This window comes from Camarhynchus parvulus, chromosome 1A (genome assembly GCF_901933205.1).
Source record: "Camarhynchus parvulus chromosome 1A, STF_HiC, whole genome shotgun sequence".
Taxonomy (NCBI): Eukaryota; Metazoa; Chordata; class Aves; order Passeriformes; family Thraupidae; genus Camarhynchus; species Camarhynchus parvulus.
This window is the reverse complement of record NC_044586.1, coordinates 27,693,283-27,712,261: the sequence shown is the minus strand read 5'-3', so window position 1 is coordinate 27,712,261 and position 18,979 is coordinate 27,693,283. Positions and strand designations below refer to the sequence as shown.

Genomic DNA, 18,979 nt, shown 5'->3' with positions numbered 1-18,979 from the left:
AAATATAAATGCTCCTATTTTTTGGTACAAAAAAAGTTTTCCCAACATTGGAGACACTGTGGTCAAAATTGGTTTCACATGTGAAAATAAATATGCTAGTGAACTGCAATTACAATTCCATCTGTTCCACTCTGACACATTCCCGGTGTGCAAGGACATGTGGACCTGCAGAAGATGGCTTGTTGCATCAACAGCTTCAAACGGGCAGATCTGAGGAGGTGAGGATGGTTTTGCCTTCAATACCAGGGCGCTACAGTCACTTTTGGAAGGTGAAGTGCACAAAACCCATAACAGTTCTGTTATTGAAAGGTCAAGTTTCCTGAACGTGTGTTTCCCACATTCAGCACCCAACACACTGAAGACCAAGGGAATATGCTGTATGCGGGAACAGAAATACACATTGTGGCAAGTGAGGAATTTATACATGGAGCAGCAGAAGACATTAGTGAGGATGTGACAAACTGCTGAAGGGTACAGGCGGTGTTTCAACATATCTGCCTGTCAAAGGTAAAGACATAAATTAGCACTGATGTTTCACGACTCTTTCTATACCCAAAGAGTCAAAACACACTGACAGGGAATTCGCACGTAATGTGTCCTATAAACTCTGACATTTTCCATCCTTGCGTGTGGAATCACGAAAAGGTGCTGGATTGTGGATTGTTTTTCGCAGACGGACGGACGGACGCCGCCAGGCTCTGGCCGCCCGCGGGGCTCGCCGGCACGGCCGGGAGAGGCTGTCAGAGCCCGGCCGCCGGTGCCGCGGCTGCCGGAGCCGGGCAGGCGCTGCCACCTCGCGGGGACCGGCCCGCACAGAGCAGCGCGGAGCCGCAGGCGGTGCGGGGCGGGCACGGCCGCAGGGGGCGCGCAGCGCTGCCCGCGGCCACGGGCACACGCACCGGGCACGGGCACGGGCACGGGCACAGCGGGCGGGTACACGCACCGTGCACGGGCACAGCGCGCGGGTACGCGCACCGGGCACAGTATACGCACCGGCCGCGGCCACGGTACGCGCACCGGGCACGCGCACCGGGCACGCGCACCGGGCACGTGCACGGGATGCGGGCCCATACCCCCGCACTGCCCACGGCCGCGCGACCACGGCGCGCCTTGCGGCAACGGCGATTGGTTGCGACGGGGGTGGGGGGGGAAACTGACCGGCCAATGAGAGAGGCCCGCGGCCCCGGCGAGCCGATGGGCAGCCGCGCCGGAGGCTCGGCGCGTCGGGGCCCGGCAGCCAATGGGAGCGCGGCGCGGGTGAGAGGTCGGAGGTGGGAGCGCGGCGCCCCCGGAACGGGAAGCGGAGCCCGTTCCCAGCGCCTCCCGCTGTCCCGCGCCGCGCACGAGGGGTTCCCGCGCGGGCCCGCGCTCCTCCCGCCATGGTGAGCGGACGCCGGAGGGGCGGGAGCTGAGAGGGGCAGGAGCCGGGCCACTACCGGCCCCGGGCGGCGGGGCGGGAGCCGGGAGGCCTGGGAGCCGGGAAGCCAGGAGGCCTGGGAGCCGGGAGGGGCGGAAACCTGGCGCTGGGAGGGGCGGGAGGCGCTCCGTTACCGGCCCCGGGCGGGGCGGAGCGGGGGGCGGACGGGCGGCGCTGACCGTGTGCTTGCCCCCCAGAGCCTGCCCCTGAACCCGAAGCCGTTCCTGAACGGGCTGACGGGGAAGCCGGTGATGGTGAAGCTGAAGTGGGGCATGGAGTACAAGGGCTACCTGGTCTCCGTGGACGGCTACATGAACATGCAGGTGAGGGCCGGGCCGGGCCGGCCCCCGGCGCTGTGGGTGCAGAAGCTGTGGATGCCCCATCCCCGGGAGCGCCCAGGCCTGGCTGGATGGCGCTGTGGGCAGCCCGGTGTGGCGGGAGGGGTCGGTGCCGTGGCGGGGCTCGCAGTGAGCTGAGGATGACGCCCGAGTCAGGACCTTTCCCGCCGCAGCCGCTGCGTGCCCGGGAGCGGGGCGGTGTCCCGGTGGGGATGCGGTACCGAGCGGGAGCGGGGCCGATCGGGCACCCCCGGTCACTGCAGCCGGGCCCGGCGCCAGAACCGTGATGTGCTTTTATTGCTGCCATTCTGACTTTGTCATTTTCCTTTCAAGCTTGCAAACACAGAGGAGTACATAGATGGCGCGCTGTCTGGACACCTGGGTGAAGTTTTGATAAGGTAATTGGGGTATTTATTTATGGTGGAGGAAGGCTCTAAATCGCCTCATCACTTGCATGAAAGCTTATACTGGTGGATGTTGTGTTTCTTGCCGGATTAAGATGCCCAGTGTAACTCTTACAGGAAGGCAGTGAATGTGTCTTTTATATCAAAGTCCCTTCTGAGAGGAGGAAAAATGAATTTTTGAATATATTAAAAGACGTATTTACTATCCCCTTTGTGGTGACTAGATACTTTAATTTTCCACATTATTGTATATCTGAGAGTCTTTTGGCATTGTAAACTAGTGCACTGCCACTGGAAACTTTTCACATGCTTGGAAGTTAAATTTGACTGTAACTGTTCACCCTAAAGCAAAAATTTTTTTGTTTAGCATTGTCAAACAGCTATTATATTTATGAAATTGCACAATTGAATGTATTACGTGGAGAAAGGCACACAAGGTCAAGAGCAGCATTTTGTTCTGCAGAATTTGGCTGTTGCCAGGCTACATTCAGGGAGAAAAATGTATAAAGCATGTTTTATGTGGGGAAAATGATAATGTTTATAACTAAAGGAACTCTTGGTTCTATTTACAGATGCAATAATGTTTTGTACATCAGAGGTGTGGAAGAAGAGGAAGAAGACGGAGAAATGAGAGAATAAGTGTTTTGTATTTCTGGAAATAAACTTTTTTTTTTTTCCTTTTCTGTTTTTCATACTTTTGTAGTAAGGTGTTTATTTCCATTGTGTTTTGGTATGGGGAAACTTAACCCTTTTAAAGGTCTTTAATATTTTATTGGTGTCCAACAACTAATGCTGGAGGAACAACAGGTAATTGCTTCAATTTAAAGTTGAAAATATTGAAATGAAAAGTGAGTATTTAAAAATACCAGTTATCTTCCCACCCATCTGAAATACAGGAAGACTTGGCAGTATCTATATTTTACAGTATGTATGTCATGACTATTTAAATACATTTCATCTTTAAAACTGTTTATAAAACATTTGGAATTAGCTGGGAAGATTTCACTGCAAGTGTGGTGTGGAGATCTGTTATACTCCAGTTTCTCTCAGAAATATTCTCCTGCTTTGAGTCAGGAAGCTTGAAGTGTGGCTGCATGGTCATTAGGGAAGGACAAATGTGTGTCACCTTAGCAGCCACACAGACAAAACCTCCTGGCAGCTGCAGAGCTCCACAGACTTGAGTGGCATTAATAGAGTTGGGACAAGAGGCTGCAGAATGGGAGTGTGCTTTGTGAGTCTCTGCTGAAGAATGGAAAGGATGCTGTGGTCCTTCTCAGCGTGTTGTGGAGAGAAGATGTTCTGTCTAAAAGCTGCCCAGGCCGTGGCTGCAGTAGGTGCAGGTGGAGTGCAGCTCTCCAGCCCTGCTGCCTGGGATCACACATCCTGTCAGACACAGCTGGACTGGGCAGGGCTGGGTGCTCGGGGCTGTGTTAGGGTAGGACACTGGTTATGGGGAGTGTGGGAAGGACACCAGCCTGTCAGCATAGATCCTGCAGAGAAATACTTCCCTGTTTCATGTTGGCAGTCATCCCTGGAGCTATCCATGTGTTCCTTTAATACTGACATATGTAAGTTTCCATAAAGAGTGAAAAATCATTTTGGATGTGCTTGTGCAGGTGTCTCATTGCTTAAACCAGACCCTTTCTGGCAGCATGAAGGCTTCACAGCTCTGCTGAAGTTCCCTGTGGTTCCATTGGGAAGGGGAAAAGAGCTTTTTAAGCTAAAATCAGTACTATCACAGGGATAAATGAGTACTTTAAAATTGGCAATGAGCCTAGGAAACGTCAGAACAACTAGATGTGTTCTGAGTGGTGGCAGGAATGAGAGGCAAAGAAGCATCTCCCCTGGTTTGTGATGCAGGACGTCCTGCTAAGGACTGCATGGTGCAGAATAGTGCCCTTCCCTTCCTGTGCTGCCACTGACAGTCACAGTGCTGCCAGCACTGAGGAGGGACAGCTGTGACTGTCACCTTGGTATCTAAGTCAGTTCCTTCTCTGCAATGGGCTGGCACTGATCTGAAAGCTGCTCTTCCTCATGGGGGAGTGGGACTGGAGGTGAGTTTTGTGTTATCTGAGCACTGGATCAGCAGATAGGGCCATCACTATGGCAACTCACCAAGCTTCAGCTCTTCAGAGTAACTGGGAGGACCAAGCTTATGCTGAACCCCTTCTGTGAGCAGAGATGGATGTGACTGTTCCTCAATTAAACGGGTGTATCTATAGAAGGATGTCTGGAGTTGTGCTGTACTGCCAGAGTGCCTAATTCCTTTCCTGAGGGTAAAGAAAATGTCTTGCCCTTGAAGAGAGAGCTACCTCCTGTAATTCATAGCACTTAGAGAATCTTCTGATTCCCTCCTACAGGGTGAAAATTCATCAATGTAGGACACCAGTGGTTGTTGGTGAAATGCTGATTTTTGTGCTAGGAAGAATCTGCACGCAAGGAAAGTCCTGTAGCAGTTTAAAATGAGTAGAAACCTTTTTAAGAAAATAAAAAGGCCAAAGCACAAAAGAAGCAAGGGAACATTTTGTGCATAATGGCCTTAATGTAGCAGATAGTTCCTAACTTAAAAATGGGCTATTGATATTCCAGGACAGACAGTCTGTACCCATCATCAGGAAAGCAGCCACATCTGGTTTTGCTGGGAGCTGCTGAGCTCCAAAATGAATCAAAGTAGATAGACACAGCTGGTGTGAATATCTAGATTAAAGCGCTGTCTAGAAAAAAGTAAAAAAACCCAAAACAAAACACAAACTGATAATCTCCAGTAAGATGAATAATAGGAAAGACAAGTGGACTTACATTTTGGAAAAGCAAGAACTCAGAACTAAGAAAACAAAGATGTTCTTCTCATGTAATCTGTCTCCCTCTTTCAGACAAATAAGCTGCTTTATGGAGTCTTGAGTTTTCATCCTCAACAAAAGTGTGATCCTTTCACATGGCTTCATATTCTTTTGAGATGCTTTGTTATACCTGTCTTTTTGACAGTTACATTCCTTACACTTCAAATTCAGACCATTTTACTTTTGCACAGCACCAGGCATCAAACACTTTAACAAAATAATACCTTGGTGGATAAATTGATAACTAATCTTAGTTATGCTCCAAAAATGAAGGCGTGCGTTTCATTTTGCAACCATCAAGTGTTCCATTCCGTTCAGTGGGAGAACCCATGCAGATAGAGTCAGACAACAACTTAAACACGTGTTTAACTTAGGTCCTTCTCCTAAATGATGGGAAAAAGAATTGCAGTGCAGGTGAAGATAAGGTACTCTGAATATACCAGAGTAATTTGAGCTGGTTCTTTGTATGGAGTAAGCCCCATTCATAGAGATTTTTTTCCATCTCTGGAGCAAGTCCAAAAGGCAAAAGAGCTGGGAGCATTCACTTAAGTGTGTATTAAAGACAAAAATAGAAGGGCTTGCGATTTTACATGTTAAATACAAGGCACATAAAATAACTAAAAAGAAATGTGATTAAGTTGTTCCAATTGTTTATAGGATAAAAGAAGTTAGAGATAAAGTAGTAGGGCACTCAGGAAAAGACTATGCCCTGCAAAACCACTTATTAAATACAGTGTGAAAAAGTGGTCAAAAAGAGCCTAGAAGCAGTGCGGCATGACACACACCACATGTAGTTTTGAGCTTATTTTTGTGTTTCTTAGTTGGATATTAGGTTGTTTGCTGTTTATTTTTTACTTGGAAACTTTCTCTTTCCTAGGAGTATGCAAAAAAAGAGTACACAACCTACCTGAGAAGATGCTAAATCCTTATCATTTCTTAGAGAAAAAATGCTGCAAACTCCAGTTCTGTATTGTTCAGCTCACAGACTGCAAAAGGACAAGCTTTGGCCACAAGCCCAGATGCTGGAGTTGTACCAGGTACCCATATCCCACACAGGTGCACACAAGCTCTCCTTTTCCTTAGCTGCAGGTTGTGTGAAAGGGAAACTGAGGCACTTAGGTTGGCAAGGTTGCACTGTGCTCAGGGAGAACCAAACTGCGTCCCCTGAGGCAAATTGTGGTGTCCCCCCAAAAGGTCTCCCCCTCCCTGGGCCATCATGGAATTTGCCAAACACAGATCTGGGAACAGAGGATTCAGAAAGCTCATCTGAGCAATTGCAATGTTTCCATGGTTTGAGAGATGCAAGGTTCTTCTACGCAGAAAAAAAAAAAAGGAAAAAAAGCAGAATTCACTTCTGCTTTTGCAAAACTATGCAAGAAGTATTTGTAAATGTGATGTTAGCTCAATCTGACATGAGGGAAGTCAAAGGTATGTAACAGATTTGCAATTTAGTTTGGATCTATTCCACGTTTGCAAGTCACTTTCATCCAGATGCTGCATTTTCTGTGTTTGATCCTGAGGGTTTACTGACCTCTGCTGCTTTTGTAAACAGGGAAATAGCAATCAGTAAATTTCACAAGGAGTTAACTTGTGTTAAGGCATGCACAGTGTCCCCTTTCAGGACATTTCATCATGCTATGTGTATTATTGGAAAGGTCTGGTTAGTGGATGAAAAAAGCTAATCTACAAATGTAAAGGAAAATGTAGCCAATATTTGATTTGAGACTCCTCTCTAACTTTGGGCTTTTGTTTTTAATTACAAATTATTTACAAGAACAGACATTCTAATGTAGCTCTGACAGTGAAAATGTGTCCTTGAGTAATATGCATATCATATTCTCATGTAAAGCACCAGCAAGTAGAGATGAAATCTCTGAAATCAATAACCTGATACTCAACTTTATCTCTGCTTTTCCCGGGATTTTTTTTCTCTCATTGAAAATGCTACATTTAAAAATTATTTTTAAAAAGAACTTTCACTGAAATTTAAGGTGATTTAAAAGCTCTAAATGTAAGAATTTTTTGCAGGATTCCTTTAGCACCCTAGAACCCTCTCTTTACATCCAGTGAATTCTGCCAACATTTTAAAATGCAGCCGAGTATTTAGAATCTGTACTGTTTGAATCAAACTGTAGAATTTCTGGAGGATGTAACCTAGAAACCATTTCTGCACTTACCTTTCTGGGCAGTATTATTAAAAATAGATGAGGCACAGCATGTCAGAAACCTGACTGCAGTGGATTGACCTTTTTTTCATATGCTGATGCATTACAGAGAAAATTCTTCACCAGAAAAGAACCAGGGCATATAGAAATACACAAGCACATCTGTAAATTTTCTGCAAACAGAATAAAAGTCTTAGAACAAAATACACTCTTAGCTTACAAAGCATAAAATCTTCACAGATTCTCAGGTTTTAAATCAGGATCTGACCTTGAATCTCAGAGAAGCCTAGAGCACAAAACTGATTTTTTCTTTTAAAGTGTAACAGCACAGCTCACAGGTGTATTGATCTTTCCTTTTTTCCCCTCTCCACTGCAGCATGCTGTGTTTCATTCCTGACCCAACAGCTCTCAGCCCACCACCACTGCTTAGGATTCCCCACAATGGGATGTCCTTCCGTGCTTGTTATGATGCTGTTGCCAGGTTCCTCTTTGATTTCTACTTTCAAAGATATTGTGATACTGCTGGGGAGCGCCAAAGTCAGCAGCAGGAACTCCTGGGAGTGGTGAAGCACCCCCTACCAGCTCTCCTGTCAATCTTCTGCATGCCCAAGTGGGAGTTCAGGAGGAAGACAAAGGTTATGTCGTTGTGCAGCATTATACCAGTGGAGAAGCATCACAAGGTAACACCCAACTTTATTGTAGTTTTACTCAATTTTCAGGTTTGATATTAAATGCAAATTACTGGGCTTTAGATGCAAATCTTGCCTCATCTGCAAACAAGTTCACCAGAAAGGCTCATTCCAAGAGCCAACATAACCAGCTGTTTCTGCTGAATAGGAATATGTGTATGCACATAGATATGGTACCAGCATTTTAAATTGATTCTCTTTCTAAAAGAAAAGAAGATGTCTAAAGAAGATTGCCACCCCGGGAGAAGTGTTTGAGGGACCACTTGTTTAGAAAGACACTCCATTTTCTAGCTGGGGAATACTGGAGTCCTATAGACACTGTGAATATGTGAAGAGAGAAAAAAACCAAAAAGTCGGTGTTGGGAGGAAAAATTTTCTCCCTGATTCTCCCATCCCTCGCTCTGCAGGGGGCAGCAGAATCGCACAAACACTTTGTTATTGGAATCAGATGAATTAATATCTGCCTGGATAAATGAATGTCTGCCTGAACATCTGGCGCGATGGGAGGTGTTGTGGTCCCTCGGGGATTGTTGCTGGGATGCGGGCAGGGTGATTGGCGCGGGCAAAATGATGGATGCTGGAGAGGTGATGGACGCCGGGGAGGAGGCAGGTGGGCAAACAAACGCTCTCAAATCAGAGGCTCCTATTTTCTCGGCAAAGGGAAATCTCCAGGTGGTGCTGTGAGGACTGAGAGCTCCGGGAAGCCCCAGCTGGAAACCCCGGTGTTTGGGAGCTGGTCACGAACCGGCGCGATGCACGGGCGCTGTCCCATTATCCTGGACCGAATCCCGCAGAGCATCCCGTGCCTGGAGCGGGCTGCGGCCAAGTCAGGGCTGCCCGAGCCGGGCCGGGCCGGAGCCGGGCGGGCCGGGCCGGGGGGCGGGAGGGGAGCTCGGCCTCGCCCCCCGGAGACTTTGAGCCCGGCGGCGCCGGCAGCGGCCCCGGGCGGCCGCGGGCATGGCGGGCCGGCAGCGGCACCGGCTGCTGCTGGAGAACGCGGAGCAGCTGGTGCTGGTGTGCGGCCGGCGGGAGCCGTACCTGCGGCGGGACGGCGCCAACAGGCTGTGCCTGCTGCGGGCCGCCAGCCTGGTGGTGGGGCTGTGAGTGCTCCGGGGCACCGCGGGGAGCGGGGCTGGCGGGAGGGCATCCCCCGAGCGCAGTCCGGGCTTCCCGGGACCATCCTCGAGCTCCATGGGAGAACAGTCCCAAAGGGCTGCGGCTTCCCGGGGCGGGATCCAGGTGCGGGCGATGGCGCTTGGATTTGAGTGCCCTGCGGATAGATGCTGTGTGCTCGCTGATCCGCAGGAGGAAAGCGGTGTTACCTAGCTGGAATTAGAGCGGGACAGTACCAAGGTGTCATCCAGAGGGATCTAAGGAGAGGACAAGCGTTATGGCAAACAGCTTGAAACGCATGGCATCACCCCAGTGTTTGCTGTGTATCCATAATATGAGCGAACCACCTCCACATGTGGATCTTCAGTCCTCCTGAAGGTCCTGCTCCTCTTGTTCCAGGAGCTCTGTCTTCGAGCACTTGACTTTTGAACAGGCTCACACGCTCTTTGGGCATTGTCTGTGTTTTGCAGGGACGGCTGTATCAAAGCTGTGGGCCAGGCAGATGTTATTCGCAATGAGTTTTCAGAAGCATCGTTTGAAAGGATAATTGACTGCTCCGGCAAGTGCGTGTTGCCAGGTAGGTGTATTTTTGTGATACGAAGGAACAGCGCTGCCGACAGGTCAAGGGACATGATCCTGGTACTCAGCCCTGGTGAGACACATCTGGAGTGCTGTGTCCACTTCTGGGCTCCACAGTACAAGAGAGACATGGAGCTGCTGGAGTGGGTCCAGTGGAGGGCCACAAAGATTATGAAGGGTTTGAAGGATCTCTCTTATGAGGAGAGGCTGAGAGAGTTCGGTCTGTTCAGCCTCAAGAAGAGACAACTGAAAGGGGACCTCATCAAAACCTGTAAGTATCTGAGGTGGGGGATGGCCAGAGGAGGTTTCCAGCCTCTGCTCAGTGGTGCCAAGCAAAAGAACAAGAGGCAATGGGCAGAAATTGATGCGCAGGAAGGTCCACCTGAACACGAGGAAAAACTTTACTGTGCAGGTGACTGAGCACTGGAACAGGCTGCTCGCAGAGGTTGTGGAGCCTCCCTCACTGGAGATATTCAAGGGTTCTTTTGGGCTTCATGGTGGAGCTCTGTCTCCTCTTGTTTTGTCTGTAGATCTGTTCCTCTGTATCGTAGATCACAGCAGGAATGTAGCTGACCCACAGAGGGACTCTTCAGATTCACTGCTCTTTTCTGTGCTCTCTCAGCCCATCAGCCATTCCACCACAGAGCTCAGTCTGTCCGTCCTGCCCACAGCTGTTTGGAGGCAAAAGAGATTTTAAGTTACAAATTCTGCAGCTTTGCCTGATAAAAAATCCCCAAAAGATGAGCATGTTAAACTCTCCAAGTGGTGTTGGTACATAAGCTGTCAGACCTGTGTTTCTCTTACAGTGGTCTTGCCATTCAGCACTGTCAGTTTCAGAGCTCGATAGAAAAGGCTCCCACTGTAACTGTGTTGCTAGAGGAACACATACTTAGCTGGTGCGCTACGCCCAGCCTAAGCAGTTTGCCTTTTTTTAAAGAGTACAGGCTTAAAGTCTGATGAACTCTTTCAAAGTTTGCTATTTATCCTTTCTTCCACAGTTTGAAAACTTTATCAAAATATCATGACAAACTCAGCAACTGATGCATTTACCTGGAGAATTTTGCCTAAGGTGTCAGGCCTAAAAGAATTGAAAGAAAATTAATAGCCTCTGAAGAAAATCATAGATATTTGGCTGGTTGGATTTTTTTTTCCTAACCAACAGAGACTTTTTAGGGGAGCTTCTGCTGTCTATTTAATTTGCTTGCATGTTCATAACATTTTCTCTTACACAGTGAAGTAACTCAAGTGTACATTTACTTTGTTTTCTTTAGGCCTGGTAGATGCACATACACATCCAGTGTGGGCTGGTGATAGGGTTCATGAGTTTGCAATGAAGGTAACAGCATAAAATTACACAGATGGATTTTTCTTCCTCCTTTTTTTTTTTAATGTATAACTGTTTCTACTTGCTAGTGACTCTCATCTTTCTTTTATAGAAAAATACATCATTTCTGTCAGATAATCTACCTGAGGGAGGAGGGATGATTTTTGAATACTGATAGGCTGAGAGAGGAGTGTACCTGCATCCTTTGCAGCCACTATTGATATATTTTGCATTAATTGAAGCAATACAGGAGTGCCACCTTCTATTACTGTCTATGTCTTGATTTTTTTCCTTCCTTTTTCTTTTCCACATAAATGAATTTTGAGCTCGAGATCGGTTTTCCCCTTGGACTCAGGGGAAAGCAAATCTTCAGAATAATTCTCTTTATGCCGCTTTGTGTGGTGTTCACAGGGGTCCTAGGGTAAGGGAAGAGACAAGAATCTTTACTCTGTTTCAAAAGGCTGATTTATTATTTTATTATATATATTATATTAAAACAAAATGATATATTAAAACTATACTAAAAGAATAGAGAAAGGATTCCTCAGAAGACTAGCAAGGGATAGAAAGGAATGGAATGATAATGAAATCTTGTGACTGACCAGAGTCTGAGACAGCTGGACTGTGATTGGCCATTAATTAAAAACAACCACATGAGACCAATCAAAGATGCACCTGTTGCATTCCACAGCAGCAGATAATTATTGTTTACATTTAGTTTCTGAGGCCTCTCAGCTTCTCAAGAGAAAAAATCCTAACGAAAGGATTTTTCATAAAATATGCCTGTGACACCACTTCTTACAACATTTCTTCACTTAAGTGGAAGGGAGAGAGAAGAAAAGGGGGGGAAGGAAGAATTAAGGGGGATTTTTTTTTCTCCTCTCTTTGTCTCTCTCACTGCAAAGAGACCTCAAGGCACTTTGCAGTATCTCTTGGATGGAAAACACATTTGTGCATTGTTAATTGTATGGGGGGTGGCTTTTGTTTTCTTTTCTTTAACCCAAGCTGGCAGGTGCATCCTACATGGAGATCCACCAGGCTGGGGGAGGGATCCACTTTACGGTGGAGCACACTCGGAAGGCCACGGAGGACGAGCTGCTGGCCACGCTGCGGCAGCGCCTGGGCCGCATGCTCCGGGCGGGATCCACCCTGGTGGAGTGCAAGAGCGGCTACGGCCTGGACCTGGACACTGAGCTCAAAATGCTGCGGGCGATTGAGCGCGCGCGGAGATCCACCGACATCGGCATCTCCTCCACCTACTGCGGAGCTCACGCCGTGCCCAAGTAATGGACTTCTCCTTCTCTTCTTAAGTACTGCTGCTTTGCAATGGAAACTGGTTTCTTCTGCCTCGCTCCTCAAATACAACGTGCTTGAAAAACAACAGGAAGTTCATAGGAAGTTCTCCTAAATTTCAGGGCATCATTGTTTAGTGACTCCTAAGTGCCAACATAGGCTTAGCTCAGAACCCCTGCCCCCAGCTGATGCTCACACTGAACATAACACAGAAAGTTCTTCCACTTGCATTTGCTGCTATCCTTCAAGCTTGGTCTCTGCCATGAGATTTTATTTTGGCCAAATAACAACAGAAAATACCACATTTAATCTTTATATAGCTCCATAAACAGGGTTTAATTATGCTTCCGTGCAATGAAGGCTTGCATGCATCTTATAGCTATGAGATGAAGATTAAATTGTGCTTAATCAATTATTCTGATGGTTCAAGCAGACATGTCATAAAAATCCTTTCTCACTGCTGATTTTGATTTTGCTATGATGAAATTAGCATCCAATGTTATCAGATTTCAGTGTACGAAGGAACTAATGAGGAGTTTTAGCTGGATATTTTGACATACTAAGTGGTAGGCTGCTGCAAGACAAGGCATGTGAGATGGAGGCAGGCTTATTATGTGGCAGTATTCAAGAGATGTTTGCTAAAGAATAAAAAGCATACTCCAAAAAAAAAATCCCCACCTTTTCTAACATTCAAGAAAACGTGACCCAGAAAATATTTTTTGCAATCTAATTCTTGTGTATTTGGAGCAGGATGGTAAATTATCTTTTGTCAGTCTAACTATGGAAAATGAATCCTGTATCATCTTCAGTAACTGGGAGATGGTTAGGAATAAAGTAACTAAAATCAGCTGAAGGTGGCAACTTCTTCTTTCAGGAAGTTCTACTAAAATTTAGAGGACTTAATGGTAAAATAAAATAGACCTTTCACCCCAAACTATATATATATATATATTTATTAGCCCTTCCTTTCTCCTTCCCCTAAAAAGCCTTGGCAGGATCTCAGTCAGAATCCTGATAAATAGTCTTTCCCACCAAAATGCTTTGAGCATTTGTATAAACCAATGAAATAATTTCCAGTGTTTTTACAAACATACTAACTCTCATGTGTTAGAAAGACAGGTATGCTTTCTCATTCTCTGCACACTTCTGTCCCCACTGAGGTGCATCAAGCATAACAAAATGTAGTAGTAGTAAGGACACTGTATTTTAAGTAAGGAGGAAAGATAGTAGGGGGTTTGAGGAAGTTTCTTGAAGGAAATACTGAGTTATCTGTATTTTTCAGTTTGTGTCTTTTTAAATAATCTCTTCTCTTTTCAATCAAATGTTTGTGCCTAGACTATTTTGTTTGAATTTTATGCTACCCCTCAAACTTAGACTCTGGTTTGGGTTTTCATTTTGACCAAGTGGGAATCTGAAGTTCTTCCTTGGTCCCTTCAGTCATCATTTTGAATCAAAGTCATGATTTGGGGAATGTCTGGTTTTTAAAAATCATTATTTTTTATTAGTAAGTTATTATTGGGCCATTTTCCACTTTATCAAGAAATTTTCAAAATGTTTTCCTGAGCCTAAATCTTCTGCATTAAAAAACCAGCAGTTTTATTTTGCATTTTGGGGCATAATATCCCTCAAAAAGTGAAACCATTTCTTAGTGTTTCAGTCTGTTTTGTCTTATAACCCTGTTCATAAATTCAGGCAGAATTTGGCTTCTTGAACTGATTCCATTGCAAGGCTTCCAACTCAGCCTGGTGTGGCATTCCGTAGTGCCAGTGTCTGCATGCCTTACCCTGCCTGAAGCGAGCATTCAGATTCTCAGGCATTTAGCTGCTGTACATCCCTTGTCCTTAGACATTAAAATTGGAAAGTGATAACTCAACTGCGTGCTTTGGGATTATTTGCTCTTTCTGAGGCACTTAGTGATCTCTCCTGGGTTATTTTTATGTTACAGAGGATTTATAAATGATTCTGACTTTGTCAAATCAAACCTTGGGAAGCCTCTCTGATTAGAAACAGTTATCTGTTCATCACTCTGAATGATAGAAAAGGAGGAGAGGTAAATTAAAAACAATAACTTACACTGCATATCCCCTTTGAGCTTTGATACTTGTATAAAAATATTGTATGAATACCATTTAACATATTTAAATGCTCACTTACATATTTTAAATAGTTATATTTCAGGATACAGTATAAAGAGGTCAGAATATATGAATAGGAAGGCAGAAAAATTTGTTTTAAAGTGCCCCATATCTTTGTTAGCATCCAGGATGCCAACCTTATTAAAAACACTCAGTAATACAATCTAATATTCTTTGAATGGAAAGTAAATCATGTTGGAGAATACATGAATTACAATGGGGCTCAATTTTTTGATTTGAAATTTTTTGAGGGATTCATATTTACATAATTTCCTAAGTAATTCAGTAATTGCATGTATGGCTTGAGTGTGTGCCAGACTTGAAGGATGTTACTCACAGGGCTCTGTAACACTTTCTTTTTGTTAGAGGGAAAACTGCTACTGAAGCCACAGATGACATTATCAATAACCACCTTCCAAAACTGAAAGAACTCAAACTAAGTGGTGAAATACATGTTAACAATATAGATGTGTTCTGTGAGAAGGGAGTCTTTGATCTGGAGTCTACAAGGAGAATACTTCAAGCTGGAAAAGATATAGGGTTACAGATTAACTTCCATGGTGATGAACTGCATCCGATGAAATCTGCTGAGGTACGTCTTGCTTAACATTCATTTTGGCTCCTGTGAGAGCCCAATCTGTGAAGGAATTGCAGTTTTCAAAACTGAGGTTGTCTTTTCTAAGACTTTATGAAATAGACCATCTGATAGAAGCAGATGCCAGGAAGAGCAGTCCATGTGCAGCTTTGGAGGGAAGGACGTGGGAGGAAGCCTTGACCTCTGGGACTAACGTGCACTGGCTAACCAAACATTGACTTTGCTTATCTTCCACATGGGATACACGTTGGGAAGGTGGATATCCATGCATCCAAGAATGACAAAAACATGGTTTCTATGCAACTTGAAAAATATTGTTTTGTTAAATATCCTGTTAGAAGCAACAAGCCAAATTGCAGTGAGCACACTCAGTGGTCTCATTACTCAGATATCAGTTTATCTGAGCACACTCAGAGAGGTGGTTTAGTCAAGACTAGGTTCCCAAATATCTTGATAAAGAAAGTCCCTTTGATACCATGTTTCACCATCATTTAAATATTGCTTCCTTCCTGTGGGATCTGCCCAAGCTGTATATAAAAAAAACCTAACCAAACCAAACCAAGCCAAAAACTTGGTTGATCATAAAAGCCTATTTGACTTCCCCATTGAAGGCAGCATTCAGTTTTGTGAACTATTTTCTGATGGATCCTTTATGAACAGGAGTTGATAATGTTTTCATCCATGGCTCTCACATAGTTTGTGTGTTAGGCTGTTAAAAATACCACTGAAGGTGTGCTTCTGCTCTGTGGGTGGATAAAATTATCAACTTTTCCTGCAGTAAATTAACAAATATTTTGTCTCTGTATTCTGATTGTTTTTCAAGCATTCTTTACTATTTCTCTTCTGGTATATTTTGCATTAATAATGAATTGTCTTTTCCAGTTGTTTAGAAACCACTTTTTAAACTGAATTAATTGAGAATAGTGAGTAATTTGCTTGAAAATTTCCTTAGCTTGGAGCTGAGCTGGGAGCCCGGGCCATCAGCCACCTGGAAGAAGTTAGTGATGAAGGTATTGTGGCCATGGCAAGAGCTAAGTGTGCTGCTGTCCTTCTGCCAACGACAGCCTACATGCTAAGGTAAGGCCACTGGATTGAAGGGAAGCTTCTGTAACTGCAAATCCATGTGTGTGGTTTGAGGGGCTTTTAGTCTAGAAGCAGAAGTGTCTGTCTATGCCTTAAGGATCAGTCTGGGTCAGTGAAGGCAATCACACATACAGGGAGCTGAATGAGCCTCCCTCCTTATGTCTTATTTCTGCTGGAAATCCTCAAAACTCTGTGAGATTGCTGAGAAGCCTCACAGTAGATTCAGAGTGGCTTTATGGCACTATGGCTAAAACTTCCTAGAGAATGTATTTCCAAGTGCCCTCCCCCTAGGGTGCAAACACCTACACAGATTAATCCAAGGGCTGAACAATTTTGAAATGGCTCTTCCAGATATTGAAGCAATTGGAAATATCTCTTGCATTATAATTGCTAAGTGAAAGGCTCTCTAATGTATGCAGACTAAACTCACAGACTCAAAAATTGGGAAGGGACTATTGCATTGCATGTGCCACTGCTCATATTTTGGAGCCTGTCTTTGAAGCTGTAAGAACTAGGAAATTAGTATTTTTCAGAAATGAAGATTTTTATCTTGTAAATTCTTAAGTGGCTGAGATCTGCATAAATACCAGAACTTCAGAGGTCTGGAGCCTGATGGTTGACACTGGCTGGTGCCACATGGTAAAAGTGGTGGCTCACAGTTCCCATTTATGTTGTTTATAGGGTGACAGGTAGGGATGCAAGAGGAGAATTTGGGCTTTCATCTCCATAGGGATCAGTGTAACTGAATGCATGAATGTAGCCAAACTGAGAGATGACTTTTGCCCTTGTAAATCATTGTATGATAACTAAGCAAATTGTACTGATAAGTTTATTTTTCCCACTAGACTGAAGCAACCTCAAGCTAGAAAAATGTTGGAAGAAGGTGTTATAGTTGCTCTTGGCAGTGACTTTAATCCTAATGCATACTGTTTTTCAATGGTAAGATAATCCTAATACTGAAACCATAGAATTATGAAATTTCTTACTAGTACAACTTGTGTATAGGTCTTGCACACTTCAAAGTGGTTTCAAGTGCGCAAGGAGAGCTGCCTGCCCCATGCAGACAGCTGTCTGTGTTTGTTTGTGTGTATTGGTAGTTTTTGCCAGAAATTCTTGAAACCAGAATGGGTTCTATCCTTCATATACACTGAGAGGCCTGTTCAAAATGCTCTCAAACATACTGATTTTAGAGTTCTCGTTTTGGATTTGGCAAAATTTATGTTGTACGAAACAACTTTGTTGTGCAAAACTGTTGTGCAAGGAAGAAGGGGAATGCTTAGGGATTTGAAGCATAAACAGCTTGGTGTTCCTTGTAACTACCATTGTGCCCTTCCTTGCCTAGCCTATGGTGATGCACCTGGCCTGTGTAAACATGAAGATGTCAATGAATGAAGCACTGGCAGCTGCCACCATTAATGCAGCTTATGCTCTGGGCAAATCGGACACACATGGCTCCTTGGAAGTTGGCAAGCAGGGGGATCTTCTTATCATAAACTCATCAAGGTTTGTTCTTCTGTTGGCATTTGAAATGTGCTTTAACTTTAGCTATCTTCACTGAATAAAGGGACACTGGTAGCATTTCAGACCCACTTTTATTTTCCTTAATTACTCCAATGGAAAGTAAAGCCTAAGACCTCTGGGGCTGTTATTACAGGTAATCCATTCCTAACTACAAATTACCTAGAGATAATATGTGATTATTTTGTGGAATAAATTCTCTACTGATAGACTCACTGTATTCATGCAGCAAGAGACAACATGTAGACATGGAATAGTGTTTTCCCATTTTCAAGCAAATCTTATAAAATTGCTGGGTATGCTGGGCATGTGACCTGCTCTTATATTCTTAAACATCTTGTGTTTTTAGGTGGGAGCACTTGATTTACCAGTTTGGTGGACATGAAGCATTGATCAACTACGTTATAGTTAAAGGAAAAGTCATCTATGAAAATGAGAGGTGTGAGGCAATGAGCAGTTACTGAGAGAAGGCAGTAGTTTAGTGAGATACTAAAATCAAATTAGGATGGAGTATTTCAAAGCAACAGACAAATCAGATATGTATTTACTGGTAAATTGTTTGCCTGCTCACTTTACTCTTATTCAAATAAACCTTACCAAGCATTACCCATTTGGTGCATCTTCATGTCCATTGTCCTTCTCTCCATCCAGCACAATAAATTAATTTCTAATTGTATCCATCTTAAATAAGACAGATTCCAAATGTGTTTTCCCATACAAATAATCTTTAATATTATAATATTTGAAAACAACCCATACAAACTGGCGATGAATAAACAGAGTTTGGATCCAGGTAAGACTGGGGAGTGTGGTGTTAAGTAACCTGTGACAGAGGGCCAGGGGCTCAGGCATGCACATTTGGAGTGGCCCTTGGCTGTGTAGATCACATGCAGAGTCATACAGATGTTCCAGAAAAGACCTACTTTCATTTATTCTAGGTTGAATCTGAAATAACATGAGATACATTTGTTTGTGGAAGTTTGAATGTCATTCTGGTAAATTAAGTATGATAACTTTTACTCCAAGCCATGTTGAAACTTAGGAGCCTAACTTTTTAAAGTGCTCTTTCATTTATCTTTACACTGCTGCTTTTTTTCCCTCCCAGCTTGTAACATTATTTAGGAATTCAGTATATAGAAAAAAGGATGATACAGCTCAGGATAATTCAAACTTTTGCAGTATTTAAGCAGAGGGTCTGGGGTAGGAGGGTCTCTGAATACCCATGGACTAAGTATTTTCTTCAAATTTTCAAATGGATGGTGGCTGCAGAAGCAAAAGGGATTTACTTTCTGAAGGTGAAGTCATGAAATTGTACCTGACAATCATTAAGAAGTTCACATCAAAAATAGTTATTGATATCAGCAAGTGACATAACCTGTGATACAGAGCAGAGTGCTTTAGTGAACCAGACCCTTGAGGAAGGACAATGGTCTCATTCTGATTAACAGGTATTTGAAAGCCATCACGAACATGTATGAGCATTATT

The 18,979-nt window shown here is 44.3% G+C and overlaps 2 protein-coding genes across 2 annotated transcripts; both read left to right on the top strand.

Moving 5' to 3' along the window:
- Positions 1-1,253: 1,253 nt before the first annotated feature.
- On the top strand, positions 1,254-3,762 carry SNRPF (small nuclear ribonucleoprotein polypeptide F). The gene is made up of 4 exons (XM_030960317.1): positions 1,254-1,382; positions 1,615-1,740; positions 2,089-2,153; positions 2,732-3,762. Exons 1-4 carry the CDS (start codon positions 1,380-1,382, stop codon positions 2,796-2,798), a joined length of 261 nt encoding a protein of 86 aa, XP_030816177.1. The 5' UTR covers positions 1,254-1,379; the 3' UTR covers positions 2,799-3,762.
- A 5,048-nt stretch (positions 3,763-8,810) lies between these two features.
- On the top strand, positions 8,811-17,957 carry AMDHD1 (amidohydrolase domain containing 1). Its single transcript, XM_030960548.1, has 9 exons — positions 8,811-8,953; positions 9,437-9,543; positions 10,817-10,881; positions 11,875-12,152; positions 14,664-14,889; positions 15,845-15,969; positions 16,821-16,914; positions 17,318-17,478; positions 17,843-17,957. The coding sequence occupies exons 1-9, from the start codon at positions 8,811-8,813 to the stop codon at positions 17,955-17,957; spliced, it is 1,314 nt and encodes a 437-aa protein (XP_030816408.1).
- Positions 17,958-18,979: the final 1,022 nt, after the last annotated feature.

What these genes read in the sequence shown, in the direction of transcription:
- AMDHD1 (XM_030960548.1), top strand. Translation starts at nt 8,811, where the DNA reads ATGGCGGGCCGGCAGCGGCACCGGCTGCTGCTGGAGAACGCGGAGCAG. An exon ending in GCCAGCCTGGTGGTGGGGCT is followed by an intron (nt 8,954 to 9,436) that starts GTGAGTGCTCCG and finishes TGTGTTTTGCAG; the next exon opens with GGACGGCTGTATCAAAGCTG. An exon ending in ATGCATACTGTTTTTCAATG is followed by an intron (nt 16,915 to 17,317) that starts GTAAGATAATCC and finishes TTCCTTGCCTAG; the next exon opens with CCTATGGTGATGCACCTGGC.
- SNRPF (XM_030960317.1), top strand. An exon ending in ACGGCTACATGAACATGCAG is followed by an intron (nt 1,741 to 2,088) that starts GTGAGGGCCGGG and finishes TTTCCTTTCAAG; the next exon opens with CTTGCAAACACAGAGGAGTA. An exon ending in CTGGGTGAAGTTTTGATAAG is followed by an intron (nt 2,154 to 2,731) that starts GTAATTGGGGTA and finishes TTCTATTTACAG; the next exon opens with ATGCAATAATGTTTTGTACA.